At 39.3% G+C, this 25,883-nt stretch overlaps 2 protein-coding genes across 3 annotated transcripts; one reads left to right on the forward strand and one right to left on the reverse strand.

Moving 5' to 3' along the window:
- Positions 1-585: 585 nt before the first annotated feature.
- Positions 586-21,374, forward strand: march1 (membrane-associated ring finger (C3HC4) 1). 2 transcript variants are annotated; one of them, XM_037765336.1, is made up of 8 exons: positions 586-1,097; positions 12,001-12,051; positions 13,037-13,110; positions 14,938-15,741; positions 15,890-16,070; positions 16,216-16,360; positions 20,009-20,053; positions 20,153-21,374. In XM_037765336.1, exons 1-8 carry the CDS (start codon positions 1,011-1,013, stop codon positions 20,473-20,475), a joined length of 1,710 nt encoding a protein of 569 aa, XP_037621264.1. In that variant the 5' UTR covers positions 586-1,010; the 3' UTR covers positions 20,476-21,374. The 2 variants fall into 2 exon arrangements, with proteins under 2 accessions (XP_037621264.1, XP_037621265.1); XM_037765337.1 differs by lacking the exon at positions 20,009-20,053 and having other exon boundaries at positions 587-1,097.
- A 727-nt stretch (positions 21,375-22,101) lies between these two features.
- Positions 22,102-25,578, reverse strand: tma16 (translation machinery associated 16 homolog). The gene is made up of 7 exons (XM_037765339.1): positions 25,452-25,578; positions 25,241-25,350; positions 24,182-24,219; positions 23,951-24,035; positions 23,634-23,782; positions 23,500-23,542; positions 22,102-23,030 (listed from the first exon to the last, which is right to left on the reverse strand). The coding sequence occupies exons 1-7, from the start codon at positions 25,452-25,454 to the stop codon at positions 22,820-22,822; spliced, it is 639 nt and encodes a 212-aa protein (XP_037621267.1). The 5' UTR covers positions 25,455-25,578; the 3' UTR covers positions 22,102-22,819.
- Positions 25,579-25,883: the final 305 nt, after the last annotated feature.

Here is a 25,883-nt window from a genome sequence, read left to right on the forward strand (position 1 = left end):
TTGATTATGCATCTTGGCATATAATAAAAAATAACGAACAAAGTGAAGTGGACTGTCACTTTCCTGTGCACGTCTCTGGAGAAACTTGAGTTTGTTTCCCTCTTCACCACAGTCAGTGGCTGCTCCTGAGTGATCACTTTAAGTCACCCATTTTCCAGTTATATCAATCATAATCCTCATGACCTGAGACAATTTGAAATAGGATTACACCCTCGCAAACACAAACACCTACACACACATCCTGTGAAGACACTGATATGGTTGTGTAGGGTTTTCATTTCGTGGCCAGTCAGACGACTAATGTGCCTTTATTCCTTTAACATGACAGAAATGAGGCGGCTTAACATCTATCAACACAGTGTTTCTCAGCAGGGAGTCCCTGAACAATCAGACAGTGCGTGTGTGTGTGTGTGTCTGAGAGGAGGGGGGGGGGCTGCTGTCCATGTGCACAAGTTGCTTAAGCTTATTAGCAGCACCACTGGTCAGAGAGGGAGATTGAGGTTAGTCTAAGCCCTAATCCTCATGGACTGTATGCTTATTACCCAGCAAGCACGACAACATCCTGGCTCCTCCCAACCGAGAAAGACACGCACGCACACACACACACACATGTTGCGACAACGCACATTTTCCCTGCCTCCTTCTTTACTGCTCGGCTCCATCTCAACTCTTCCTCTCTCTCCGTCTCTCTCTCTCAGCAGGAGGGCAGAGGAGTAGGAGGAGGAGGTGGTGCACACTGTTGAGTAGTTTCCCAGTCGTCATGACGACCTCACACCCCACCATCTCCAGAGCTGTCTTCCTGTTGCCACGGTGACCTGATCCCGCTCCATCTCTCCGCTCCTCTTGATGATCCGGATTGGGCTGATAAAGGAGAGCGATCCTTTCCCCTGAAAACAGCCCTTGGATGGGACAGCGGATCACAAGCAGGGACAGGGTTCGGAGGACAGGAAGGTGCGGCGTGCTGGGAATGCTGCTGGAGTAACACCGGAGCGTTGCCTGGAAACAGCAGCATGCCAATACAACAGATAACTGTGGTTCCGGCCAAGGAGACAGCCAACAACGGCAAGAGTGCTGCTCGCTCCAAAGACAAGGCTGAGGTGAGTTTCTGACTCTAACTGTTCTTGAGCCTTTGAGGTTTTCTGTCCTTTTTAAGGCTTAAAACTGGTGTAAAGTCAGATTACAGATTTAATATTCCAGCTTTGTGTTGTCAGAGGGTAAAGGTCATTTGGTTGGAGCATTGATCTTGAGTGTGCGTGTGTGTCTTAGCCTCCAGTTTCAGCTGACAGTCTTCTCAACTCAGTCCCTCACACATACAATACATGTATGCACTCAGCAGCCTTTTATCACCGTTCCTTCACTTGGGGTCTGATGCTTTCAACTGCATCTTCTATAGAGCCTGACATCACGTCACATCATAGAACATCATGGAAACATCACAGAACGTCACACCACGTCCCATCACCTCATGTTACGTCACATGCATAAGGCTATAAAGCCTTTTCTCTAACAGCAGGGAGCATTCAAAGTAGATAGAGTTAGGAACTGCAAACAAGGTCACCATGGCCATACACAAACTAAAGAGTTAAGTTCTTATCTAACTATTATTGTTATTATTACATTTTTAATAATAATAAAATAATATCTTCTTTTCTTATTCCCCTTTTACTGTTATACCTTCTTATCTTATATGTTCTTATTGTATTTTTTTGTCACATTTGCTCTTTGTCTGTTTTGTTTTTCTTCTTTTTGAAGCACATTGAGTCTACGCCTGTCGTATATAAATATAATTTGATTTGATTTATAAAAACTATATAGTTTACAAACCTATGCAAGTGGTCAGATGGTTGTTGCTGAGTTAGTTTGTGTTTATTTGGTCTCTCGATTCCAGACAAGAACAAAAATTATGCTGTTCTGTTTTGGTCGTTCATGCACTCATTAATAGCTTCACTACGAATCTACTTGTTCAGATGTTTTACGGACTAACTGTGGCATAAAAAGGTTTCACTTCCTCATAATTGGCACAATATTCTAGTGTAAGTTATTCATGTGTGATCACAATACTGCATCTAAAAGTCTTGGTTACTAGCTTTTTGAAAGACATTTGTCATTTGTTACATTAACTGTAACCTCTCTACTGTCAGATATCTAAATAAGGGCAAAATGGCCCTCCAACAATATAAAATAAAAAACTTTATTTTGACACATAGACATGCTTTTTAGTTTTTAAAACTATCTAAGTTAAGTTAAAGCAATGAATCTGGAGCAAAACGATGAAACCAAGAGTGCAGTTTCCAGATCCTTTCAAATTTACTATAAGTCGTTCTGTACATGATTTAAGGAGGAACAAGCTGTGTACTCAAACATCATCATAATTCGGGGGAACTGACATCATGAGAGCATGACCCATATTAATTTAGATTCCCATACATTGATGTACATAGGTAAAGAGGAACCAGCCAGAGGAAGTCAACCAGTGTGTACACCTCAGTCCACTCGGTATTAATGTATACAGAAGGCAGCTGCCTGTGGTCAAAGTGTGAACTAGAACATCAAACGCAAAGTTTGGACCACATTTTGGACATTGGTCTATTTTTCTTCCTTTGCCTTTATTTGACAGTTGAAAATTAAATCAAACAGAAAATATGAGGAGGATGCAGAATTATAACACACAACAAAGAACCCCAAACATGAAAACAAACAAAAAGAGGATGTTGTGGCTACATGGTTCACATTAGACTATTTATGTTTATGTTTATGCATGTTTTAGCCCATTTACTAAACATTACTGATACTTAAATCATTTTAGAAATGTTGATTCAATTTCACTATGGATCCAGGCATCCACTGGTTTCTATTCATATCCATAAGATGTTAAAATGTATTAGCAGACTTGAAACATTTCTGTAATCCATCACAGTGAACATCAAGGCTGAATTAATTCTTCTTAAAGTTTTCTTGTTGCACTGTCTTGTAGTCGATTTTAATATTGTATCGAAAGAAATGGAAATCAATGGCCTATAGCTACATGACTTCATTACCCTACCTCGAAAGAGACTGTCTGAGTCTCACTCCACTCGACCATAAAATTTGCAGGTTGTAGAATGAACTGGAAACCACTTGTTGTGAAGTAAATGCAATGGAACGGGGGAGGGAGAATGCGACTTCTTGTGGCTGAATGTTATCAATGTTATCAATAGCACCTTTAAAGGAGTAGTGTGTAGGATCTGGCCGTATCTAGCGGTGAGATTGAGATTGCAACCAACTGAAGCCTCTCCCGTGTGCCAAGCATGTAAGGACAACTATGGTGGCCGACGCGAAAACGCGAATGGTCCTCTCTAGAGCCAGTTGTTGTAAGAGTAGCATAGGTCATTTGGAGCAGAGCCAGTGCGTAGAGTGTGTGTGTATGTGGGAAGTGAGTGTTGAAGCAAGAGAGAGAGAGCGGCGGTGACGGGAGCGAGTAACATTATTGACCAAAACAGTGTTTGGTTTGTCCGTTCTGGGCTACTGTAGAAACATAGCGGTGCAACATGGTGGACTCAGTGAAGAGGACCCACTCCCTACGTAGATATGAAGGACTCATTCTAAGCTAACGAAAACACAACAATTCTTAGTTTCAGGTGATTACACACAAATGGAAATATAGTTATTATTGTTATATTACATTTCTGCCAATAGATCCCCCTAAATGTTACACACTGTTCCTTTAAAGGTATAATATGTAACAGTTTCTGGAGAGAGAGAGAGCAGTGATGGTCGAGCGAGCTATGGGGTGAATGAAGAGAGGGAGCGGCGTTAGTGAGAACAAAGCAGCGAATCAAAGAAATAAAACTTTATTGCTGAAGCCCAGAAACGTCCCGAACACAGCAAAATAAGAAGAAAAGAGAAAATACAGGTAGAGGGCAGGGTCTCCGCAGATACAGACGCCACCACACACTAGTGGGTAAAGGGCATGAGTGATGATTGAGAGGGATTATTTTTGTATCAGTCTATATATTGTTTTTTAGAAAATTCCTGTATATTATACCTTTAAGATTATGAACGGTGCAGCTGCAGCTTCTTGGTTGGTTGTCTAAATGTGGCTGTAGGTGTATTTTTGATTCGTAGCCAGAGCACAAAACCAAAATATAGCCCTTGGTCCACGCTACATCACTTAATCCCCGCTGCAGAAACATGCACATGTCCACACATAGACTCGCCAAAGTCTCTGCTGTGCATCAGAGTGTCGGCAGAGGAGCAGACGCTCAGGTAAGTGTTGTCTCTGATGCAGCACTTTATTACCACTGAACTGTAGTTGAGGCGTATACGAGGCTCCAGCAGGAAGGAGCGGTGTGTTTTACTGTGATCTTGTGTGTAGTTAAATCTTCTTGCAATGTTGGCAGTGCTTTGTTGTGTCTTTGACCTGTCAGCCTTTTAATTCGGGATACTTTAGATGATACATTACAGGTTCTTTGCTTGTAGTGAGGAGTAAAACCTTAAGATGCATTATAACATAAGTGGGACTCAGGTGGAGCCAGTGTACAACTGTAGGTGTCTTTTAGGAAGTCAAGACTGAAAAGCCTGATATAAACAGTGGCTCATACATTTATGAGAATGGATCATTTGCCTTTTTAAACTATCTGTGTTTATTGGGTGTGAGCCAAAGAGTTGGGAAGTCTGAGTGTGATTAGGATACAGATGCGACCACTGTACAGATGCAATACACACACAGTAGTACTGTTTGAACAGACTTTAATGGCTTTGTCAGACAGAGAAAGACTGAAAAGCAAACACAAGGATAGCAAGTTCAACGTGTTGACTTTTGAAAAACACTTTTGCTAGCTTTCTTACTAAGAGTTAGATGATCGGTTAACATCTGTGTGTTCAGAAAACTGGTCCAGATGCGTTAAGCTTAGCTTGGCACAAAGAGTGGAAGCAGGAGGAAATGGCTAGCTTAGCTCCATCAAACATGCCTTCCAGCAACGACTTAACTGTATTAACACGTTGTTTTAGATGCCTTCATGTGAAAGTTGGTTGACTTTTCAAATTTTCCTCAATCCGAACAAAATCTAGGGGATCTTTATAAGTATAGGTTACTAACTTACAAGCAAACAAGACTAGTCGTTGTGCTGATCAATGCTAAACACCTGTTAGACTAATCTTTGTCTCTACTGAACACAAAGAGGATATCGATCTTACTCTGTAAAAGAAATCAGACATCACCACTGTGTGTGTAGCTGACACTGGTTGTGTTGTGGTGTGTTCACGTGCTGTGGAGACCACACTTTTTAAGACAGTTGTGGGCTAATGACCCATTCTCGTGACACAATATCTCAGGAACGCCTGGAGGGAAATTCTTCAAATTTGGCACAATTGTCCACTTGGACTCAAGGATGAACTAATTCGATTTTGGGGTGGTCAAAGTTCAAGGTCACAGTGACCTCACAAAACATGTTTTTGTCCGTAACTCAAGCATTCATATGCTAATTATGACAAGTTTACACACATGTCTAATAGGATAATATGATGAAGTGATGACATTTCGGAGAGACATGGATGTAAACTGCAACTCCACTTGTTGTCAGAGGCATACAAACGCGACGCAGTAATCCTAGTTTAACCACATTACGGAGTAGTGATATGTTAATTATTGGCAAATGATCTGTTTCGTGACTCATAATGAATGATTGTTCTGTCCTGTTAAACTGCCAAACATCACAAGCACGTTCCTGATGCCCAGTACATGTGTCCATGACATGTAGTCCAGCACCAAGTGGAGGCTGCAGAGTGTTTGCTTTGACTCCACGCAGGACTGATGATTTAAACCTGGCTATCAGCAAATCCCTTGATCAGCTTAGATGATGCAGTCTTCTCCTTGTCAGTGTCTCTCTTATTTATTTCACTGATTTGCACAGAGTGTGCCTATAACTGTGTCTGTGTGTGGGCTGGTACAGGCAAGCTCTGTTTTGCTTTTTATATGTCAAGTAAAAATATATCAAGAAGCCACCCACATGAGACATTAGAAACATCAACTTTGAACTTAATATCCTGTAAGATACATAAAGATCATAACTTTCATAGTGCTACACTGCATACTGCATTATGCTGTATATAATATATACAGTAGTATAAATACCAACATTTTACAAACAGACTTCTAACGTGTATTGCATGTAGGCAAGTATTTTAATAAATGTTATTATACCAAATATCAGAACATATCAGCTGTGTACTCAAACGAGGTATATTTTTGACTGGGTTGTAAATAACTCTAGCTGGCTGGGTGTTGAAGCTTCCCTTTTGAAGTCTCCACTGTGGAACTTACTGTTTTTTAAGAAATTTAAAATGATTAGGTTGAGCTGTGACAAGCCTGTTACACTTCATAAACCTAAGGCTTGGTGCTTAGTGTGTCAAAACAGGGGAAGGTCATAACCGACACCTGTTTCTATGGAGGACGGAACCTTCCAAATTAAAAAAAATAAATATATAAATATATAAATGACTCAATAAACAAATAAATATGTTATTAAATGTAGCAAAATAATATTAAAAAAGTAAATGTAGCCATTAATTAATTGATCAAATGTGACATAAATTGATACCTCTGTTTTAATTTGCTTCTTTTGTATTAATTCCCTAAATTTTCCCTTTTATTTATTCAAATATTTATTTGTATTCATTTTTAGATTTTTCTTTACATTTCCTTATGCATTTTCTGCCTCATTATTACAAAAGAAATGTGTAAAGAAATGTATAAAGCAAACAATGCAGAAATAAATAAGTTTGGGGAAATAAATGAGGGGTAAAATGCAAAGGGAAAATCGTGCATAAAAAAATATTAAAAGATAAATACATAAATAAAAGGGGAAAAAAAACAGAAGAGTAAATAAATAAGGAAATTAATACAAAGATAAATTGATAAAGAAGGACATTAAAACATAAATATCAATTTATGTCACATTTTATCAATTAATTAATTAATGGCTATATTTGTTTCTAATATTATTTTGCTACATTTAATGAATATTTATATTATAATAATCTATTTATATTATTTATATTTATATTTATTTATTTATCGAATATTTTTTTTTATTATTTTGGCAGGTTTAGTCCTCCATAGATTTTATAAATCCCCCAACTCTAGACATTGTTTCAGCCCTGCACTTTCATCCACGTGTCTTAAATACAAGACAGAAATTGGTACTTTAACCCAGTGATTTTTCGCCAGGAAAATAAAATAAAATAATAATTATTATAAGATATAATTTATAATAATATATAACATATTGGAGTCTTACTTGCAATGATTGTCTTTTTTATTTGAATGCCATTCAAAGCAACATTCATCTCGTCATAAGCTGTGTTGACCTGAAACGGGAAGTTTAATTTTATTTATGTATGTATTTATTTATTTATAATGTGTTTTAGAGGCATCTCGCAAAAGGAGGGCCATAAGCTAATGCTATTTGGGGGGCCTTGGCATGGAAAAGTTTGGGAACCCCTGCTCCAACTCATTGTCTTTGATCATGCTGTAAGCATCAAAGGTATTAACTGGTCCAATGTGATAATTGAAATAGAAAAATGATTGGGTCTGGAACTGGAGATGGGCCCAGTGTGCCTCATCCTGGGCTTTCGAAGCAGATATGTAACGTCAAAAAACAATAAGAGATTGTACGGTATTCTTACTTATGCTTCAAGGAAGAACATTTTATTGCACTGGATTAATGAAAAGTACCAACTGTTAAAGCCTGGCAGAGAGTGCTATTTGATTTTGAATACCTTACATGTATATTACATTAAAAACAGACCAGTTCTATAAAATGTGGGAACCTTACCTGAACTATGTAGAGCCTGGTGTCTCTGCCATCATGCTGCAGGGATTTTCTTGATTGTTCTTATTGCACATTATTATTGTAACCTCTGGTGTTGCGTGTATGAATCTGAGCAGGTGTTTTGTGTTTTTGGTGCGTTTCTATAGTTCCTATTGTTTCTATAGACCTTTTCATACTTGACATAAACATTCTAAATAGACCCCTTTCTGTTTCCTGTTCCAATGTTTGTAAATGTAGTTAGATGACAGGAAGTAAACTTGAACCAAAGCTGTTGCCCTAGCAACAGAACGGCAATGAAAAGGTCTGTTGTTTAGTCTTTTGTTCTTCTTTTCTCTCCTGTGGATTCCTAATATATCCATCTTCTACTTGTTGTAAAAAAAAAATAATAATAATAAATAATAAAAAAATGATTACACTCAAAAAATACAAAGATCAAAACAATGAATTGATCCTACAATTATTATCTGTATAGCCAAATATATATCCAAATATAATATATCTTATTCCTGTGTGCCATAGACCTCCATTGTGTCCAAAGTGAGGATAACATGTTCTCTCACTACGATAGGCACTTGTTTAATTTGAGTCAATTCAACATACAGCGTCCTGCTGCTGCAATACACATATTAATTCACAGCTGAAAATGTTCCCTATTCAGGTTTGAGCCATGTTTGCTGAAAACTACTATAAAAGTATATATCTGGACATATTTTTTTTTTTTTTGGACAATTCTGTTTTTATTGTGAGAATACAGCCAATTTAAACAGTTTACATCTTGGACTTATATGGGCAGCTCCCTCTTTTTCTGTGAAATTGAACATACAAATAAACAAAGAGAGACAAAAAAAATGATAATAATAAAGGAGGGGGAACAAAACAAGAGACAAAAGTGGGAAAATAACAATAAGAATGTACCCACTAACTGTAGTTGCTGAAATAGTGTAGTACACTTGATACAGAAGTATGTTAAATTATAGACAATAAATAAAGACAACAAAGGAATACATACAAAATATCAAAAGTAGAGATTTTATACAAAGTAGGGGACTTTTTGTAGAAAAAGAGCCACAGCAAGTCACATTCCTGCATATATAAATATACATACTGTACACACTCAGATCAGCCTACAGCACACAGTTATTGTCTTCTTGGGGCTGAGAGTCACTGACAGGAAGGGAAGTCAGAAAGTACTGAGAGACGAACAACTGCATTTTGGTTTTGGTCTTTTCATGGGATTTATTGAAACATTATCTTTTAAATCTAATTTCCCCCCTGTGAATATACTATCAAACACACCTCTTTAACTTTCACTCTTTTTCATGCTTAACTTCAGTTTCCACTGCCCACTCACTCCAACACCAGACAGTTGGCAGATTATCCTGCTCCTCCCCATCGCATGTTCAATAGTGGACCATGTGTGTGGGTTGATACACACAGAATACAGCACCTTTTCGCAGTAAAGACAGCTAAGGCTGTAGGTGTGTTTCCTGGCTGCCAGTAACATCACCAGTGTGGGTCGGGGTCAAAGCCAACTTGAAGTAGTGATGGAGGAAAGGTTTATTTGATTTGACTTAAGATTTCTTGCTGCCGTTGCTCCTGAAAGTCTGTATATTTACTTGATAAATCTGGTAGTTTCTAACTATAACTCTCCCAACAGAGTAAGTGTTACATCAACATTCTCTGTTTAGACACCTGCCAAGAGATTCTGAGGTTTTAGGGCTAAAAAATGTAGAAAAAAATGTAAAAAAACAAACATATTTATCTCATGTGAACACAGAGACACAGCTGAATTATGATATACTGTATATATTAGAGCTGCAAACATTAATCGACTAAATGTCAACTATTAATCACCTACTATTTTGATAATCCATTAAACGGTTTGAGTCATTTTTTAAGAAAAAAAAGTCAAAGTTCTCTGATTTCAACTTCTTAAATGTGAATATTTTCAGATTTCTTTACTCCTTTATTGACAGTAAACTGAATATCTTTGAGTTGTGGACAAAAGACATTTGAGGATGTCATCTTGGACTTTGGGAACACTGATGACATTTTTCACATTTTTCATTTTATATATATATATATATATATATAGTATATATATATATACAGTGAGACGATATAAATGTGTCTACTTTAAGACTATCCCTTTAAAATCTCTAGGTGTATTAGGCCACTGTCACCAATGTTAGCAAATTGGGATTTTTATATGATTTTTGTATCAATGTGATTTTGATTTGTCAGGTATTTATTCTGCTGAATCACCACAAAGCAGCGATGTCTGACAGGATATTTTATCCATTTATAATTTCTCAATTCGTTTTACAGAAAATGGAATATATCATGATTTAAATCAATAATATAATGCTGCATGTATCGTGACAAAGGGTTTGCCAGCTTGTGAACTGACCTGGTCCTGACCAGGAAGTCCTAGAAAAAGTGCTATTAGTTTGCTTTAAATAGAGACACATTGCACAGCAGAGAAGGACGACCAGGTAATAGGATTGGCCGGCATTAGGGCTCCGGGTCACAATGAAAAAACAAGGACACGTGCCCACGCGTGACTCCTGACGCTGGATTTTAACCAATCAACACACAGCCAGACAACACCGAATTACACCAAGTACTATAGAACAAGTTGGTGATTGTAAAGGCGCTTAGTTTAATTACTATGTTTTTATTTTTATTGCGGAATTAAAGCTGGTTCAATTTGTCTATCTTTAGCTACTTTAACACAAAACCTAAGGAATGGTCCTACATTTCTCGCATTACACTTATTTTGGGGACCTTTGTAGAGATCTTACAATTGAAAATCTAGCTTGAGAAGTTAACAAAGCCTTTGTACAGTTTCTGACATTGAGTTATTTGTACAAAGAGAAACTGTCAGTCGTTGACAGAAAAATAATAGCCAAGAATATCAATGGACTGTTTCAGTTTTTTAACCCTCTAAGTCCCACAATAGACCAATTTTTTTTCTTTTTTTAGGGGGGTACAGGGGGTCTTTAGGGGGGGATAGCAGGTCAACAGTAGATGTCACATAGAAGTGGTGTACATCATCTGAAAGCTGGGAACCTGAAGATTAATTTGAGATGCAGCTCAGCACTGTCTCAAATTGTTCTACTCATAAATCAGAAATAAACAAAAATGAATTAATGAATGAATTAAAATAAATTATGAAAGTGTATAATGGCTTGGAACACTATGATGGAAGTATATGATGGTCATCCCCATGCTCTATTATGTTTCATAAGTTGTTGCAGCAATTTGTGGGTTGATACCAATTTACCACTTTTTTACCAATCGAGAATTGATAAAAAATTATCAATAAAATACTCCCTACAAAATACCACGCTAATTCACCAAAACCTTGAGGAACACCATAGAAAAAGACATGCTGTGATTTGGTATCAAAACCTTTGAGATTTCTGCAAGAATTGCATTTTTCAGTGATCGGATGGGGAGCACTTCTGTTCTGGAAACTGCTCAGAAGACCCCCTTATTGCCAATCTACGTAGGAAAGCCATCCATCCTCTGAATGCTGTAGGTCTCTAGTTTGTGGTTGTAAAGTTTCATGAGGCTGTGATTATTATTATGATGATTATTTTTCCCCGACAAGCTTGATACCTTAGGCTTTCTAGTTTTATATGATATCTGTAACTTCACTCTAGCTCTAAAACTGAGCCCGCTACAACCTCTGAAAGACAATAAAGTCGGTCATGATTGCCCCAGATCCCGCCGGTCTCAGGAAGTTAATTACGCAAAAATTGTGATATTCTCTGGTTTCAGCTTCTGAAGATTTGTTGCTTTCCTGGGATTTTAATATTTTAATTGAAATGTCTTCGAATGTCTTAGTAAACAGGACATTTGGAGACATCAGCGTGGGCTTTCAGAACTTGCCACGGGCATTATATACTAAACTGTTCAATCACAGATTTACTAATCAGCAGATTATTTCATGATGAAAAGCATCTACAGCAGATCACACTAAAATGTTATGGTAAGATGAATGAGCCTCTAGCTCCAGTGTTGACGTGAGTGCAGTGAAATATAGTTTTAATGTTAAATCTGGTGTTGTGTGCCAGAGAGATCGCTGGTTTAAACACCTCAGGCTGCATTGCCTCGTGTCATTAAAGCATCACATACTACTCTGTGTTCTCTAATGATTTTCCGTCTCTCCGTCACCCTGCAGGGGAGGAAGGCCCCTGGGCGCTCAGGGAGTCGATCCAGCAACATCTCCAAGGTAACCGCTGAATATCAGAGCGCTTAAAGGGACAATATCAAGGTCACAGTTCACAGTGTTTGATAGCATCGTTTACCCAAGCACAATCTGATGTGCAAGAAGTGTTTTCGTTAGCGTAGAATGAGCCCTTCATATCTACATAGGGAGCGGGTCTGCCATGTTGCTCCGCCATGTTTCTACTGTAGCCGAGAAACGGACAAACCAAACACTGGCTCTGGAGAGAGCCTTTCACGTTTTTGCTTTACCTGAAGGTCACCGTAGTTCTCCTACACGCTTGTGAAACTGCTGTAGCGTGAGTTGCATAGTGCAAAACCGTGGTACCGCCAGCCACCGCCTGACTTCCGTTGCTCTTAAAGTGCGTTATTATGGTAAGGATGGCCTCAGAGTTAGTTACCACGGTTTTGCACTCGGCGGCTCATGTTACCGCAGTCTTGTAAAGGGAGAAGTGAGTGGAGGGGTACTCAATTGGTTGTGATCTTCAACAACACCACTAGATGCCACCAAATCCTACACACTTTAACAACTAGCTAATGTAAAAAGCCTCTGAATATCTAGCAGCTAAAGACTCAGATACTTTTCTTAGGAGTTGGTGGAGGCCAAACCAGAGCTAAAAAGAGTGTGAATAGTGGACTGAGATTTGTCTGGTGGCCAGAAATATTAAGAATTAATGCTGGTGTTTCTCCGTGTCTTCTGGATGTTTACGTGCTAATATGTTCGCAATGCTTTATAAGGCTGTAATACGTCAGGGCTGTATGTTTGTCAGCTTATTTGGGGTTATTTTGCCAGCCAAAAAATCCATTAATTCAGCTTTAAGATCATTCATGTTTATGATTTATCATTAATATGAATCTTTTTTTTGATTATGTGGTCATTAGAAAGTGTGTGAAGATGTTGTGATGTTTTGATAAACTGGTTATAGTTGATTGAAGTTGATTGTTCTACCTGCAAAGCATCATGGAAGCTAATTTGAGTCTGTTTGCTTCAGGCCAGCAACTCTACAGCAGGACCAACTACAGCCTCAAGAACATCAATCACCCCGTCTTCTCAGGACATTTGCAGGTGAGACAGCTGTCTGTTAAGGTTTTAACCAGAATTACAGTCATCTGGGCAGAAAGTGCTAGACCGACGTTCCTTAAATATCTGCAAACATAAACATTTTTTTTAAAGCTCCAGAGCAGCCCCAGTTCTCTGTGTGATATTAACATGCACAGTTTAAAGCTTCTCCTCCACTGAGTGGGAGACTGAATTAGTATGGTCTCCCGAACCCAGAGGGCATTAACAAAATTAAAATGGATGCTGAGATCCAATGGTGCTCCCATAGCGCAATCAATGAGGGGAAGATGGCTGATTGCAGAAACAGGATCCTTCAGATGATTACATCCGTGTGGTCGTCACGCTGACGGGCGCAGTCTTGGCGTTACAAGGCTGAAAGGATGCTGTGTTTTATAGCAGTGTGGACACATGTGATGTATGTGAGTGCTTGGACTTCCATTTGTCAAATAGCATGATCAGATCCTTCCATATTCACCAATTTCCCATTCTGATTACCCAGCCGGATAATCAGTCAGTCAATTTTGACATTTTGTTTTCACTTCATTGTTAAGTCGTACCTGTCCTACCAACATAACTTTCAGTCAACGCAGAAGCAGATAGGAGTTTCAAGGAACAGATAATTTAATGTTTTTCACATTGATCAGAAAAACAAGCTGAATTTAGACTTATTGTTTCTGTAAGTTGACTTACGTCAACCCGTAGAGCTGCATCTCACCCACAGTTGGTTCTTTTTCTGACTTACAAATATCTGATTAGCACCGTCTCTGGGTTTTCTGTTCCAGAAAGAGAGATAACTTAAAACTCTGGGTCAGTTACCATGGTAACTGAAATATAATAAAATGAAATATTATTGCACATAATGTGTAATCTCAGTTTAAATGATAAAAATCGCTGTGAAGCTTGAATAATACAGTATAATGATCTCTCTCTATCACTGCAGCTGGTGGTGCAGCTGCAGAATGGAGTTAGAGAGTTTTTTTAACAGGCTGCGTGTAGTCTGTGAACGTGATTTCATAACATTTCAGTGACTGTGTTTAAATTTACTACATATGTTGAAGTAGCCAAAATAAAGTCACTGAATGCTGTTGAGCCAAGATCCAAATAGATGTCTACAATTTTAACATCTACTCTATTTTAACCTTTAAATCACCAAACACATTATTACTGGATCAGACTGTGAGTTTATAATCATGTCTCTATGTTTAAATATATATTTTTTAAAGTTGCTGCTCCTGTGTTTTGTCCCCATCAGATTAAAGCTGAACAAATATATTTAAAATGTAATGTACAATACACAGTCAGATTTCACCACTTTATTATACATAAAGGAAATGTCTGGTAAACGATTAATTAATGGACAACACTGAATAAAACTTTATTGTATTATTGACAGTTTTCCCCATTCTGACTTTTTTTAAAAGATAAATGGGTACATTATTAATATCTTTACGTCAACTGGATTATAAAGGAGGCTCTGCCTTTTATTTACCTGTTGCCATGGTGAATCATAGTATCAGAACTCTATTCATGATGGCTTTTTATGTTCAGGATCAACCTGCTCAGAGTTGATTGAACTGACTCGGACCAGGATTAGTCAACTCAGAGCTCAGGCTTAGGCTCAGAGTTTGTTTAACCTGCTTTCTGAAACGGGGCCCGGGGCATATAAAGACAAAACATTCTGCATAGCTAGATGACCCTTTAAGTGCATACAATCAGGTCTCAGCCCATTTGTTTAGTCAATGTCATCACATGTCTTCTCCATTTCATTTCACCTGATTTTGTTTTACACATCTTCATCTCTGTGTGTGTGTGTGTGTGTGTGTGTGTGTTCAGTTCTAGCCAGCTGACCCGTTTAGAGGAGGATGTTTCTGAATCGCACAAACACAACAAGCACCCACACACCTCTGTGATGGCCACCACCAGCACGACTCTGGCCTCGTCGGCTCAGGCGCAGAAGAAGCAGGTGAAGCGCCGTCACCGCCGCAAGAGAAGCAGCTGCACCGCCGACGACTGCGTGGAAACCAACGGCAAGCAGGAGCAGAGCGACCGCAGCCACAGCTCTGACCGCAGCGAGCACGGGGAGAAGAGGGAGCGGTCTGCCAAGAACCGGAGAGAGCTCCCGCCTCGCCTCCGCTGCTCGGGGGCCCCGCAGTCAGACTCCACCTCTGGGGATGAGGCTTTGCGCGAAGCCCGCAGCTGGAGCAAAGAGAAAGCCCGAAGAGTGCGTCGCCGCAGCGGAAGCGACCGAGAGAGGGATGGAGAGAACGGGGGTAAAGGAGTAGAAGACAAAGCAGAGGTGATGGAGCTGCAGTCGATGGGCTCGGATGAAGGGAAGGAGAACCAGCCTCAGGTGGAGGACAGCGGAGGCCTCAAGAAGCGCCACGGGAGCAGGACCTCCGTGAAGAGAGACAGCCACGTTTCACAGAGGGAAAGCTCACACAGCAGAGAGAAGGAGAAGTGCTACAAGTCAGGAGACAGCTCCTCATTGGCAGAGGACGGCGAGGAGCTCATCACCAAGAGCTACCAGGAAAAGGGGTCAGGTGGTGGGGACATGGCAGTGCCCACGCCACAGAAACCCTGCATGAATGGAGGCACGTTCCGGCAGTACTCTGATGACTCTGAGACTGAGGTCTGCAGGTTAGTGGGTGTTTGTGAGCCGTATATTGGCGTGGGTGTGTGCCATGATAAGTTCAACTTTATTGGCCAAAAAGGGAAATTCTGTTGGTCAAGGATGCAAAAGATAAAAACTGTATTGTATGTTTATTTTCGGTGTGTCTGTGTGTAGGATCTGCCACTGTGAGGGGGATGACGAGTGCCCGTTGATCATGCCTTGTCGCTGCACAGGGAGCCTGAGTTTCGTCCACCAGACCTGTCTCAACCAGTGGATCAAATCCTCAGACACTCGCTGCTGTGAACTCTGCAAGTTTGACTTTGTTATGGAGACGAAGCTCAAACCTTTATTCATGGTAGGCACACACTCATAAATCATCATCATTCACAGCTATGAACTGGGATCTTGCTGTCAGGCTGTAACACCATTTCTCTCTTTCCCTATGTTGCCTCTCATCCCCTCTCCATCTCCATCTCCATCTCCATCCCTCCGTGTTCCAGTGGGAGAGGCTAAACATGACGAAGGGCGAGAGGAGGAAGATCTTCTGCTCAGTGTTGTTTCACCTGATAGCATTAGTGTGTATGTTGTGGTCGGTCTACGTTCTGGTCAAGAGAACCGCGGAAGAGATCAGACTTGGGAAGAACGGTGAGTACTTTCCCTTCGCTCCCTCGCTCCCTCGCTCACACACCAGAGACAAGAAGAGTAAAATGTTATGATGCATGGCAAATGAAAGGTACCATGGGGAGTTTTTAAATTGTAAAACATAATTTCTCACCCAAAGGTATGGTGAGTAAGGCCTAACAAACATTTGCTCCCTCGATTAACATACGCAAACCTTACATTTTTTAAAAATGTGTTTACATCAGCGTGCAGTTTTCCTGTCCTTTAAGATTCAAGATTCAAAGGTTTCATTTGTCACATGGTCATGAAAAATGTGCAGTGCTTACGTGAGGCTAAAAAGGCTAGTGTACAATAAAGAGAAATTATTGGAATAAGAGTAAAAACACAAATTAGAAAAATACATCTAAATAATGAAAAATTCAAGATAAAAAATATAAATAACAGCATTAAAATCCTACAAGTTTATAAGTAAGTGGACTGTGCGATTTTTCCATTATATAAAAATGTAAAATACAAATGTGTACTGTAAGAGCCAACTATGCAACTTTATATTCGGTAAAATTGTACATGTTGGCATGACATATTACATCATTTCAAATTCGTACCACAGTTTTTGTAAATAGTCACCATGTAGGATTATGCTGTTTACCATTTTCTTGTAATAGTGCTGGAATACACATTTTATTATTTACGATATACGATTAGTGCCATATGGCAGTTTTTAGATGCTGTGATGTCTGCGTAGGTGTGGATCACAACAAGTTTTTGACCGCTTTATATAGCGTATTATAGCGTACAGTGATAGCGTTTGATAACACTTAACGTATATGGAATATGAAGTCGGTAGTGGACCGGGCGAGATGTGACTTGGATGGAAACCACCTGTCGTAACGTTGTAATTGATTCTCAAATAAACCCTCAACGGTCAATGTTTCCTTGCCTCCTGTGAACACATTGGGTCTTCACAAAAATGGATTGAAAATAATTGGAACACAAGTCAGAACTGAGATACCTTGCAGACTACGTGGCCTAGGAACTTGAAGCATGGCAAAACGGCCACTGCAATATGTACAAGTACATATATCACAGTCATAAGGCAAACTATACGATAGACGGTCAATATGTATTACTGCCTTCTGGAGAAGTTTGTATCACATCCTGTCACCTAATACAAACAGGACAGGACCATTAAAACACTGCACTGTAGCGCTCCTAGTGGTCAGATACTCCACAGGGTACCTTCAACCTTTTCACCTGTTGATCTTTAAACCTCTCTGACTCTGGTGGTGTGATTTTTGAAGATACATTTCATATGTAGTCTCTCATTGTATCCATGTTTTCTCTAAATCTAGTAAAACTAGTGAAAAGTATGTGTGTGTGTATTGTCCAGTGTAAACCTCCCAGTTTATAAACCTACTGTCATCCCCACATGTCCCTCTGGCTCTATAGTGAAGACATTGGTTTTAAATATCTTCAGTGTTCTTGACTCATTCATTTGTAATTTAACTCAGTTTAACATATTAATGCATACAAAGACTTAAATCATACCATTTTATCTCAAAAACACCAGAAGCTTGTGTTACAATGAGGCAACAAAGTCCAGTAGCTTTCAAATAAAACTACCGCTGCATCGATTACTTTAAAAACACACATTCAATTGATTTGTAGATTTATTGTTTATGATAATGTCGGTACCTGAAACCCATAAAAACATGTCATTGAATCTAACTACAAACTTTAAACGGCTACAGACCACGTTTTGTTGATAATTGTGCCACTTTTCAGGCAGTCGTTGGTTGGAAAATCTACTTGCTTGAAATTTGTTTGACATAGATGATCCATCAAAGTGAACACTTACCCATGTTTTTATGTTATATTATAATCATATATTGTAGTAAGTTATTATTATCACATGGTAATGCAGTTGAGGAATGTTTTTTTCAAAACTTTCCAACATTCAAGATTTGTGAGAAAAGCATTTCATTCAAGATAGGGCTGTCCTCGATCACATTCTTCAATTAACACTCATACGATTTTGTCGACTAATCAATTATTATTGTTATTATTATAGTTGATTTAATCAACAGATCTGTAAAACTGAGTTTCTCCATAAAGAATCACACAAAAGCACCACTTTAAAACTTGTATTTACCAGAGATGTGCTCATTGGGTTCTCGGAAATAAGTCATTCAGCATGAAAAAAGCTTAAAAAACGACTAATCTACTAAAGAAATCTTAGTCGACTAAGACCAAAACAACCGTTTAGTCGACTAAGAGAGGGCAGCCCAAATTCAAGAGCAAGAGCTACAGTATTCAGTTCGAAAATGAAACCGAGAGGACAATAAATGTCTTGAAAAAGGTCATGTCAAGTTCCAGATGTTACATTCACCACTAATCTCATGACCACAAAATGAATCATGCATTTGAGAAAAAACAGAACCAACTCAAGGTTCACTGTGACTAATAACAACCCACACAATACGAGTTTCAAATCTCTACAAATCTCATTTGCATTCTGCACTGACATAAACTGCAACAAACGTCTTAGGAAGGCAAGGTTGAAGGTGGGAAAATAGTTTCAGTGATGTGAAGAATACATCATTTTTGGTTAATGGGCTGAAACACCAGTATGTTCTTTTAATAAAATGTTCTCTAAGTGGGCAGGTAGTTCAGTGTTGGGACCATAGATATAAAGCAGGTCACATGATGATCGTTACGGCCTGATGCACTCATTAGCTTCAACTTTATTTGAGTTTGTCACAATTTACGTCACTTTTACAGTGGAAATCGACCCCTCAGTGCTTGTGTCTGTTCAATGTTGTGTTTGTTGATGGTGTGGTGTGTCGTGCTGTGATCATAGTGTACCAGTATTATCGTTCTCATACTGTAGGACCTCAGGTTAGAAAACATAGATGCAGTATGTTAAAAACAATATTAATAAGCATTAATATATATTAAAGCTGCAATCGTTAACTTTGAGCAAAGACGATAAGAAGTCATACATTATATCCTGACAGTAGTGCATGAGACAGGTAATCTGTGGTAATCAGGTAATCTGCTCCTAATGGCATTTGCAGGATTTCACCCCGCACAAAGCAAATCAACCAATCAGAGCCGAACTGCAGCCGAGCGGCTGTCTGTGCAGCCGTCAATCACTGCTCGCAAAACTCGTCAACCCCGCAGTATACTGTACTTTTGGCTCAACTGATATCGACATGGCTACCGGGTCACAAACGTTCTCATTTTACAGCTTAACAGTACACCACAAGAAGTTTCTGAAAATATTTGACGCAAGAAATAGGCATTACAGTAACAGAATATTGATTCATATTTGATCAGCGCTGCCTAGTTTGACCGTTTGATCCAAGTTCATGAGTTTTGCGAGCAGTGATTGACAGCTGCCCAGAGACAGCTCGGCTCTGATTGGTTGTTCTCCTTTGGCTCTGTGAAATCTTGCAACAGGAACAGGATTTTTTCACCGATTATCTGCTTCATGCACAGTACCACTGTCAGGATATAGTGACAGTTGTATAAAAATAACTTTACATATTTGCTCAATGTTACCAACTGCAGCATTAATGTATAGTAATTGTATATAATAAATAATAGCATAGAACACGTTTATTCAAAGATCATAAATTAAAGAGAAATTACACCCACTCTTGATTGCAGACGAGTTACGGAGATTTACCCTTCTGAAGTACTATACGGAAGGGGGTAAGCACAGCTCTGCACACACTGCCATCATGATCCACCACATGTCCTGCAGGTTGACTGACACCTGCTCTGCGTGTGCCGGTGTATGTGTGTCATCAGGTGTGCTGGAGTGGCCCTTCTGGACCAAGCTCATTGTGGTGGCCATAGGCTTCACGGGCGGCCTCATCTTCATGTACATCCAGTGTAAAGTCTACCTGCAGCTGTGGCGCCGCCTTAAGGCCTTCAACCGCATCATCACTGTGCAGAACTGCCCCGAGAAAGAGCTGCACAACCCTCGGGCCCGAACCAGCACCCTGACCAACGGCAGGCACGAAACGGTGGAGGTTCCAGTCAGTCCGGCCCCCGTCCCGGCTCCAGAGGTACAGACGGACTCGGACATGTCAGTGGAGGATGCGGTGGCGCCCGCACAAAACCCCGTCTGAACGATTCTCCTCCCGCTCAGAAAGAGTCCCGAATCTCATCCTGCTCATCCGACAACACAAGCTGGTGTGAGCAGCGCGTGATTTAGACTCGTACAATGTTTTAGTGTTGTTCATCTCAGCTCCGGTGATTACTGATCTTGAGACACAAGAGACAGATTTTTCAGTGATCACGGAAAACTGAGAGGCTGAAGGGCTGCGGTGACGTGAATGTGCAAAGTAACGAAGAAGGTGGCAGGACAGAAAAGAGGAGAAAAAAGGAGGCGAGGAGATGTAAAGGAAAAAAAAGCCATCAGCAAGAGACGTTTGTAAAGACTGTAGTTATGTGATATATTGAGTTTTATTCCTGTATGCACTTTCTCAAACTGCACTGACATGAGTCGAAGGTGTGAACACCCTGTGGATGCTATTAAAGGTCTCAGTATGCTTCAAACGAACCTCAGACGACACGTCTTGCAACCGTGTCTTAAGGCCACACGTGGTTGCTGCGAGGAACTGTACAAACGGGGACAACACTCTCTGAAGTCTCTCCTCAAAGGCATTCATAGTTTTGCAATTTGATGTATCCATGGGAAAAATGATGGAAGCGGTTGTGCAGAGAATGCAGAAAAACAAAAACTTGTATGACAAGTTCACACCTCCGCACACCAGGCTGTTGACACGTAAAAGGGCGGATACCGTGTGAAAACAGAAACAGTGTACGTACATGCAGTTCTGTTTTTGACACATTGGATGTCTGATTGTTCAAATTAGATTGTTAGATGATACGATATGCACTTAATGACGTCTTAAAGGCCGGGGGAAGGTTAAAAAAAAGCAGACAAGTGTTCATAGTTTTTCCAAACAGCTACACTCATCTTTGACATGGTGTCATAGAAACGTGGTAGTCATTAAAATGGAAACCCCTTGTTTTTCTAAAATATAAAATTCAGAATTTCTCAAAAAATAAATTGATCATACAAACAGTGTTTTTCATGCCATTTGGAGCAGCCAGTGCAACCAAATTGTTAACCACTTAGTGAGAGAACGCGCGGACCAGAGCGAGCATGATATCGTCGAAAGCAAGGCAGGAAGTAGGCAATGGCGTGCGACTGAACGCACACTCCTACCCAGAGCTGCCACTTCACCTGTATGTCACAGCCTGCAAAACAGCTCTGCCCCAAGTGCAAGATGCTTGACAGTGGAACGTCGTCCAACTTTCTGCGTAGGGCTGCGGACTGAACGGCCACAATGGGTAAATGTAAGTTTTCCGAGGGCTGGCTTGACAACCCCAAATACAAAGTCTGGTTGGTTAACAATTCCAAATGGGAAAAGAAAGCTAGATGCAGACTTTGTGTAAAATCGTTCAACATCTCCACCATGGGGGAGGCGGCAATTGTAAGCCATATGTAAAGGCAAAAGCACTGTAGGGTTGTCACAGCATCCTCTGCACTCGAGTCACCAAGTCTGGAAATTTGAGCCTGGAAAAGTGGAATTCAATGGAATCCAACAAGCACTTTGTTTGAAGCATACCGAGGCCTTAACTCTTCTTCTGGACAATCAGGTCTTCAGACACCAAAGAGTAAAAGATATAAGTAGAGAAACTATTATTTAAACTGTATATTTAACTCAGTCTGAAATCTGAAAATGTAATGTTTTGAAAAAGCTGGATTTATTTATTATCATAGGAGAGCTTTGAATATTTCTTAAAATAGCAAATCTAAAGTAGCCCAGTTGTTTTTGACGTTTTGTTTTGACAGTTTGCAGCTTGATGGAGGTCCCGTTATTTATACATCGATGTAACTAGAGCTTTCATGGTGGCCATCTGTTACTGTTTTTACATTAGACTTGACACACTGTGTGAGTGACTGACCGGTTAATATAAAAGAAGGCAACTGTTGTTTACACTTTTCTACAGGTTTAATTTGGTTTTTTATCAGTGTTGATGTCACATCACAGAAAATCTCTCAGTGTCTTATAGACGCAACAACATTAGAGCACTCAGCATCTTCGTCAAAAGCTTTTTTCTATCTAATTGGATAAAATGGAGTATTCAGGTTAAATAAAATTCATATTTGTTTGTGCAATAAACAATGAATGTAGAACCCCTCACAGGCTGATGTGAAGTTACTGAGCAGCAAGAAGACTTTACAGGAGGACAGGCTGATAAAAGTTTCCATCTTTGAGAGTTTAGCACCATCTTCTGGACAGTCATGGAGCCGCAGCATCTTTCCCACACGGACACAAAAACACACTTTTTCTATAAAAAGTATTTGTTGAAGACAGTCTGATGTTCAGCTGCACAGTCAGTTGTGCTGAATGGACGACTGGAGCTTTGGGCTATGGTCAAATATGAAGAGCCTCAGTTTCAGTCCGACATCAGTACCATGTCATCCAACTGCTCGTCATCCAAATCATCTTCATCATCTTCATCATCTTGATTATCATCTTCTGCATCGTCATGTTTCTGCTCTTCTTCATTCTTTGTTTCCAAACCATCGTTCTTTGTTTCCACATCTTTGTTAGACACCTGTCTCAGTTTCATATTTGGAAGTTTCTTCAGATCACCGGTCCACTCCCTGTTGACATAAAGGATCAACAAACGTTATCAGAAAGGATGTTTATGAATCATCACGTCACATGCTAATCCTATACTTAAAATCACTATTTATTTATTTTTATTTGCAATTTTATATTTTTTTATTAAGAAAAGGACGAAATTGAAAACAAATCTCTGGAAATTAGAGAGGTAAAGTATGAAGACTCATCTTAATTTCATCATTTGCATTAAAGCTTCAGTAGGCAACAATTTTTTGGCATCATTGGGCAAAAAATTCCATAATAACCTTTCAGCATATTGTAATTCAAGTGCTCTGAGAGAAAACTAGATTTCTGCACCTCCTCATGGCTCTGTTTTCAGGCTTTAAAAAATCTAGCCATTGACGGGAGACGTTGGCCAATCACAGGTCATTTCAGAGAGAGCGTTCCTATTGAGCGTTCCTATTGGCTGTGCTCCGGCTGGTGGGCGGTGCTTGGTATTTTACTCACCTGAATGTTTTCAGATGCTTTGCGTTAATGATGTCTGGGATCTCTGAAAAAGACACAAAACAGGATCATGGAGGATTTTCTAACACTGAATTTGTGCATGTATGTGTGTGTACATTTACATGATGAAGACTCACCTAACCCGGTGCCCTCATACTGCGCTCGCTCTCGCTCGATGGTCTGTTTGATGACAGCCTCCCTGGCGCCATGGAGACGACCCTGCCGACCTTTGATCCCGTTCACCAGCTCAATCTGTTCGAGTTCAGAATCAAACCTTTGGAGGTACCTACAAACACACAGACACAAGAACACACACAAGCTCAGTAAACATCACATGTTCAATTCACAAATTGCACGAATGCTTCTCCTTGTTTTAAATTCAAATATTTTGATACATTTCTAATTTAAAATGACGAGTGGCAAAAACTTAATTAACAAACTATTAATGTTTGACCTTTCGATAATGTCACAGGCATCATTTTTGGTGTAAGTCGTCTTTTCTGGATCCAACTGTTCCTGAAACCACAACAGCTTCTCACCTGCAAGCCGAGACATAAATAAATAAAAGACATGGAATTTAATGGAGAGCAATTTTATCCTCAAACAGCCAGCAAGTATGTACAGTATAATATATATATATATATATATATATATATAATAATAATAAACAAGCTTAGTAGCTTACCGATGCTGCTCAGACGTGTTGCTTTGTCATTATTCTTCCTGCAGCATCAGAGAAAGTGTGTTAAACAATGTTTGATTACATTCAAGCATGTTAATTATTTTACAGTACATTTATACCTGCCTTGTATGTGTTGTTAAATAAAAAGTGTTTTCATTAAAAACAAAATTAAGTGGAAAAATTGCATTCTGATCTCATTTAATTCCCTCCTACAGGTCTCCATCCATACACTCTATGTAATGTATTTACTTCATGTGAACAAAAATGCTATTATTTGCTTTTTCTGATTCAATTTTATGAGTTATATGGCCCTTTGCATTGGAAAAGAACAGGTCAAATCTACTCACTATATACTGTATATATGATATGACAGGCTTATAACAACACATTGTCTTTTGATTAGTCAAATTTCAATGTATTTTTTAGTGATTGGACCCAATTAAGAACCTGCAGACTCACAGGATGTAGGTGGGAATATGAGAGGATTTCACAATAATGCTCAGATGTGAGCATTCACTTTGCATTAGTATTCTTTAGACTCAAGAGTTTTATTTGCCATTTGCACCTATATATAAGTACATTCTGAGCAGTTCACACTGAGTCAGCTTTAAGAAAAGAAAAGGTAGAAAAGGCACAAGGTAATTACGGTACAAAATAAGTAGCACATTCAACTCAACACAATAAATAAATGAATTATTAAAATATAAAACGCCCTCAGTGTAGTCAATAAATAAACTAAACTACCCTCTGCATAGGAAGGATACCCCCACAATACAAACATACAGTATATATGCTCCAGGACCATGTTAAAAGAACTTGTAACTCTCATACAAATATTTAAAAAAATAAATAATTAATATATTTCAGACAACTACACAGTGCAGCATATTGCACAGCATTACAGTCCATTCAGTTCAGTGTGTCAATAATGGTATGGAGGTGAGGTGTGGGGGATTTGTGTTTGCCACCAGTCTTATTGTAGCTGGGAAGAAGCTTTATTAGCTTTGATTACGTAGCTAATAATGTGCTGCATTCTTTCTGTTTTATTTCTTATCCTCACACCTGTCTTTCTTTTTCAGTCTGATTTCCTCTCGGGCGAGGTAAGCAGCTTTCCTGCTGTACGGATGACAAACCTTCTCCGGGACTTTTCCTCTCCCTTTGTTAGGCTTCGGCTGAAACATAATAATAACAATAATAAAATCAGCTGCTGTGAGACATTACTGTAATCATTAATATTACACACTGACAGAAATAAGTTCACCGGTCCTCTTACCATTTTAACTGTCTGAAAAAACCAAACGCACCAAACACACCAAACACACGTGGTGCTCCTCTGTTGACAACTGGACCGGAAGTGGATTTGGTCCGTCACCGAAGTTGGTCCGCATGTGTTGCAGAGAAAACAAACCGGTTCCTGCTCTCAACACAACAAGTAAAAAACAATACAAATATAATGTTGACCATGTTAACAGAATAATTCAGTTTGGATTAAAACGTTAAAAATAAAACATATTCTTTGAGCAAAGTAATGTTGGTGGTTAATATGTTTGACGATGGCATGATTAAGGACTTTAAGCAAAAGGACTTTTACAAAATGTTGCATTTCCAAACATTTGATCCAGTTTGATTGGCTGTTTGCAGAAGTACTGTCAAAACCATGAACGGTGTGGATTATCTTCTACAGCACACATTTTAAAGTCTGTCT

The sequence above is a fragment of the Sebastes umbrosus genome, chromosome 3 (assembly GCF_015220745.1).
Source record: "Sebastes umbrosus isolate fSebUmb1 chromosome 3, fSebUmb1.pri, whole genome shotgun sequence".
In the NCBI taxonomy this organism is placed as follows: Eukaryota; Metazoa; Chordata; class Actinopteri; order Perciformes; family Sebastidae; genus Sebastes; species Sebastes umbrosus.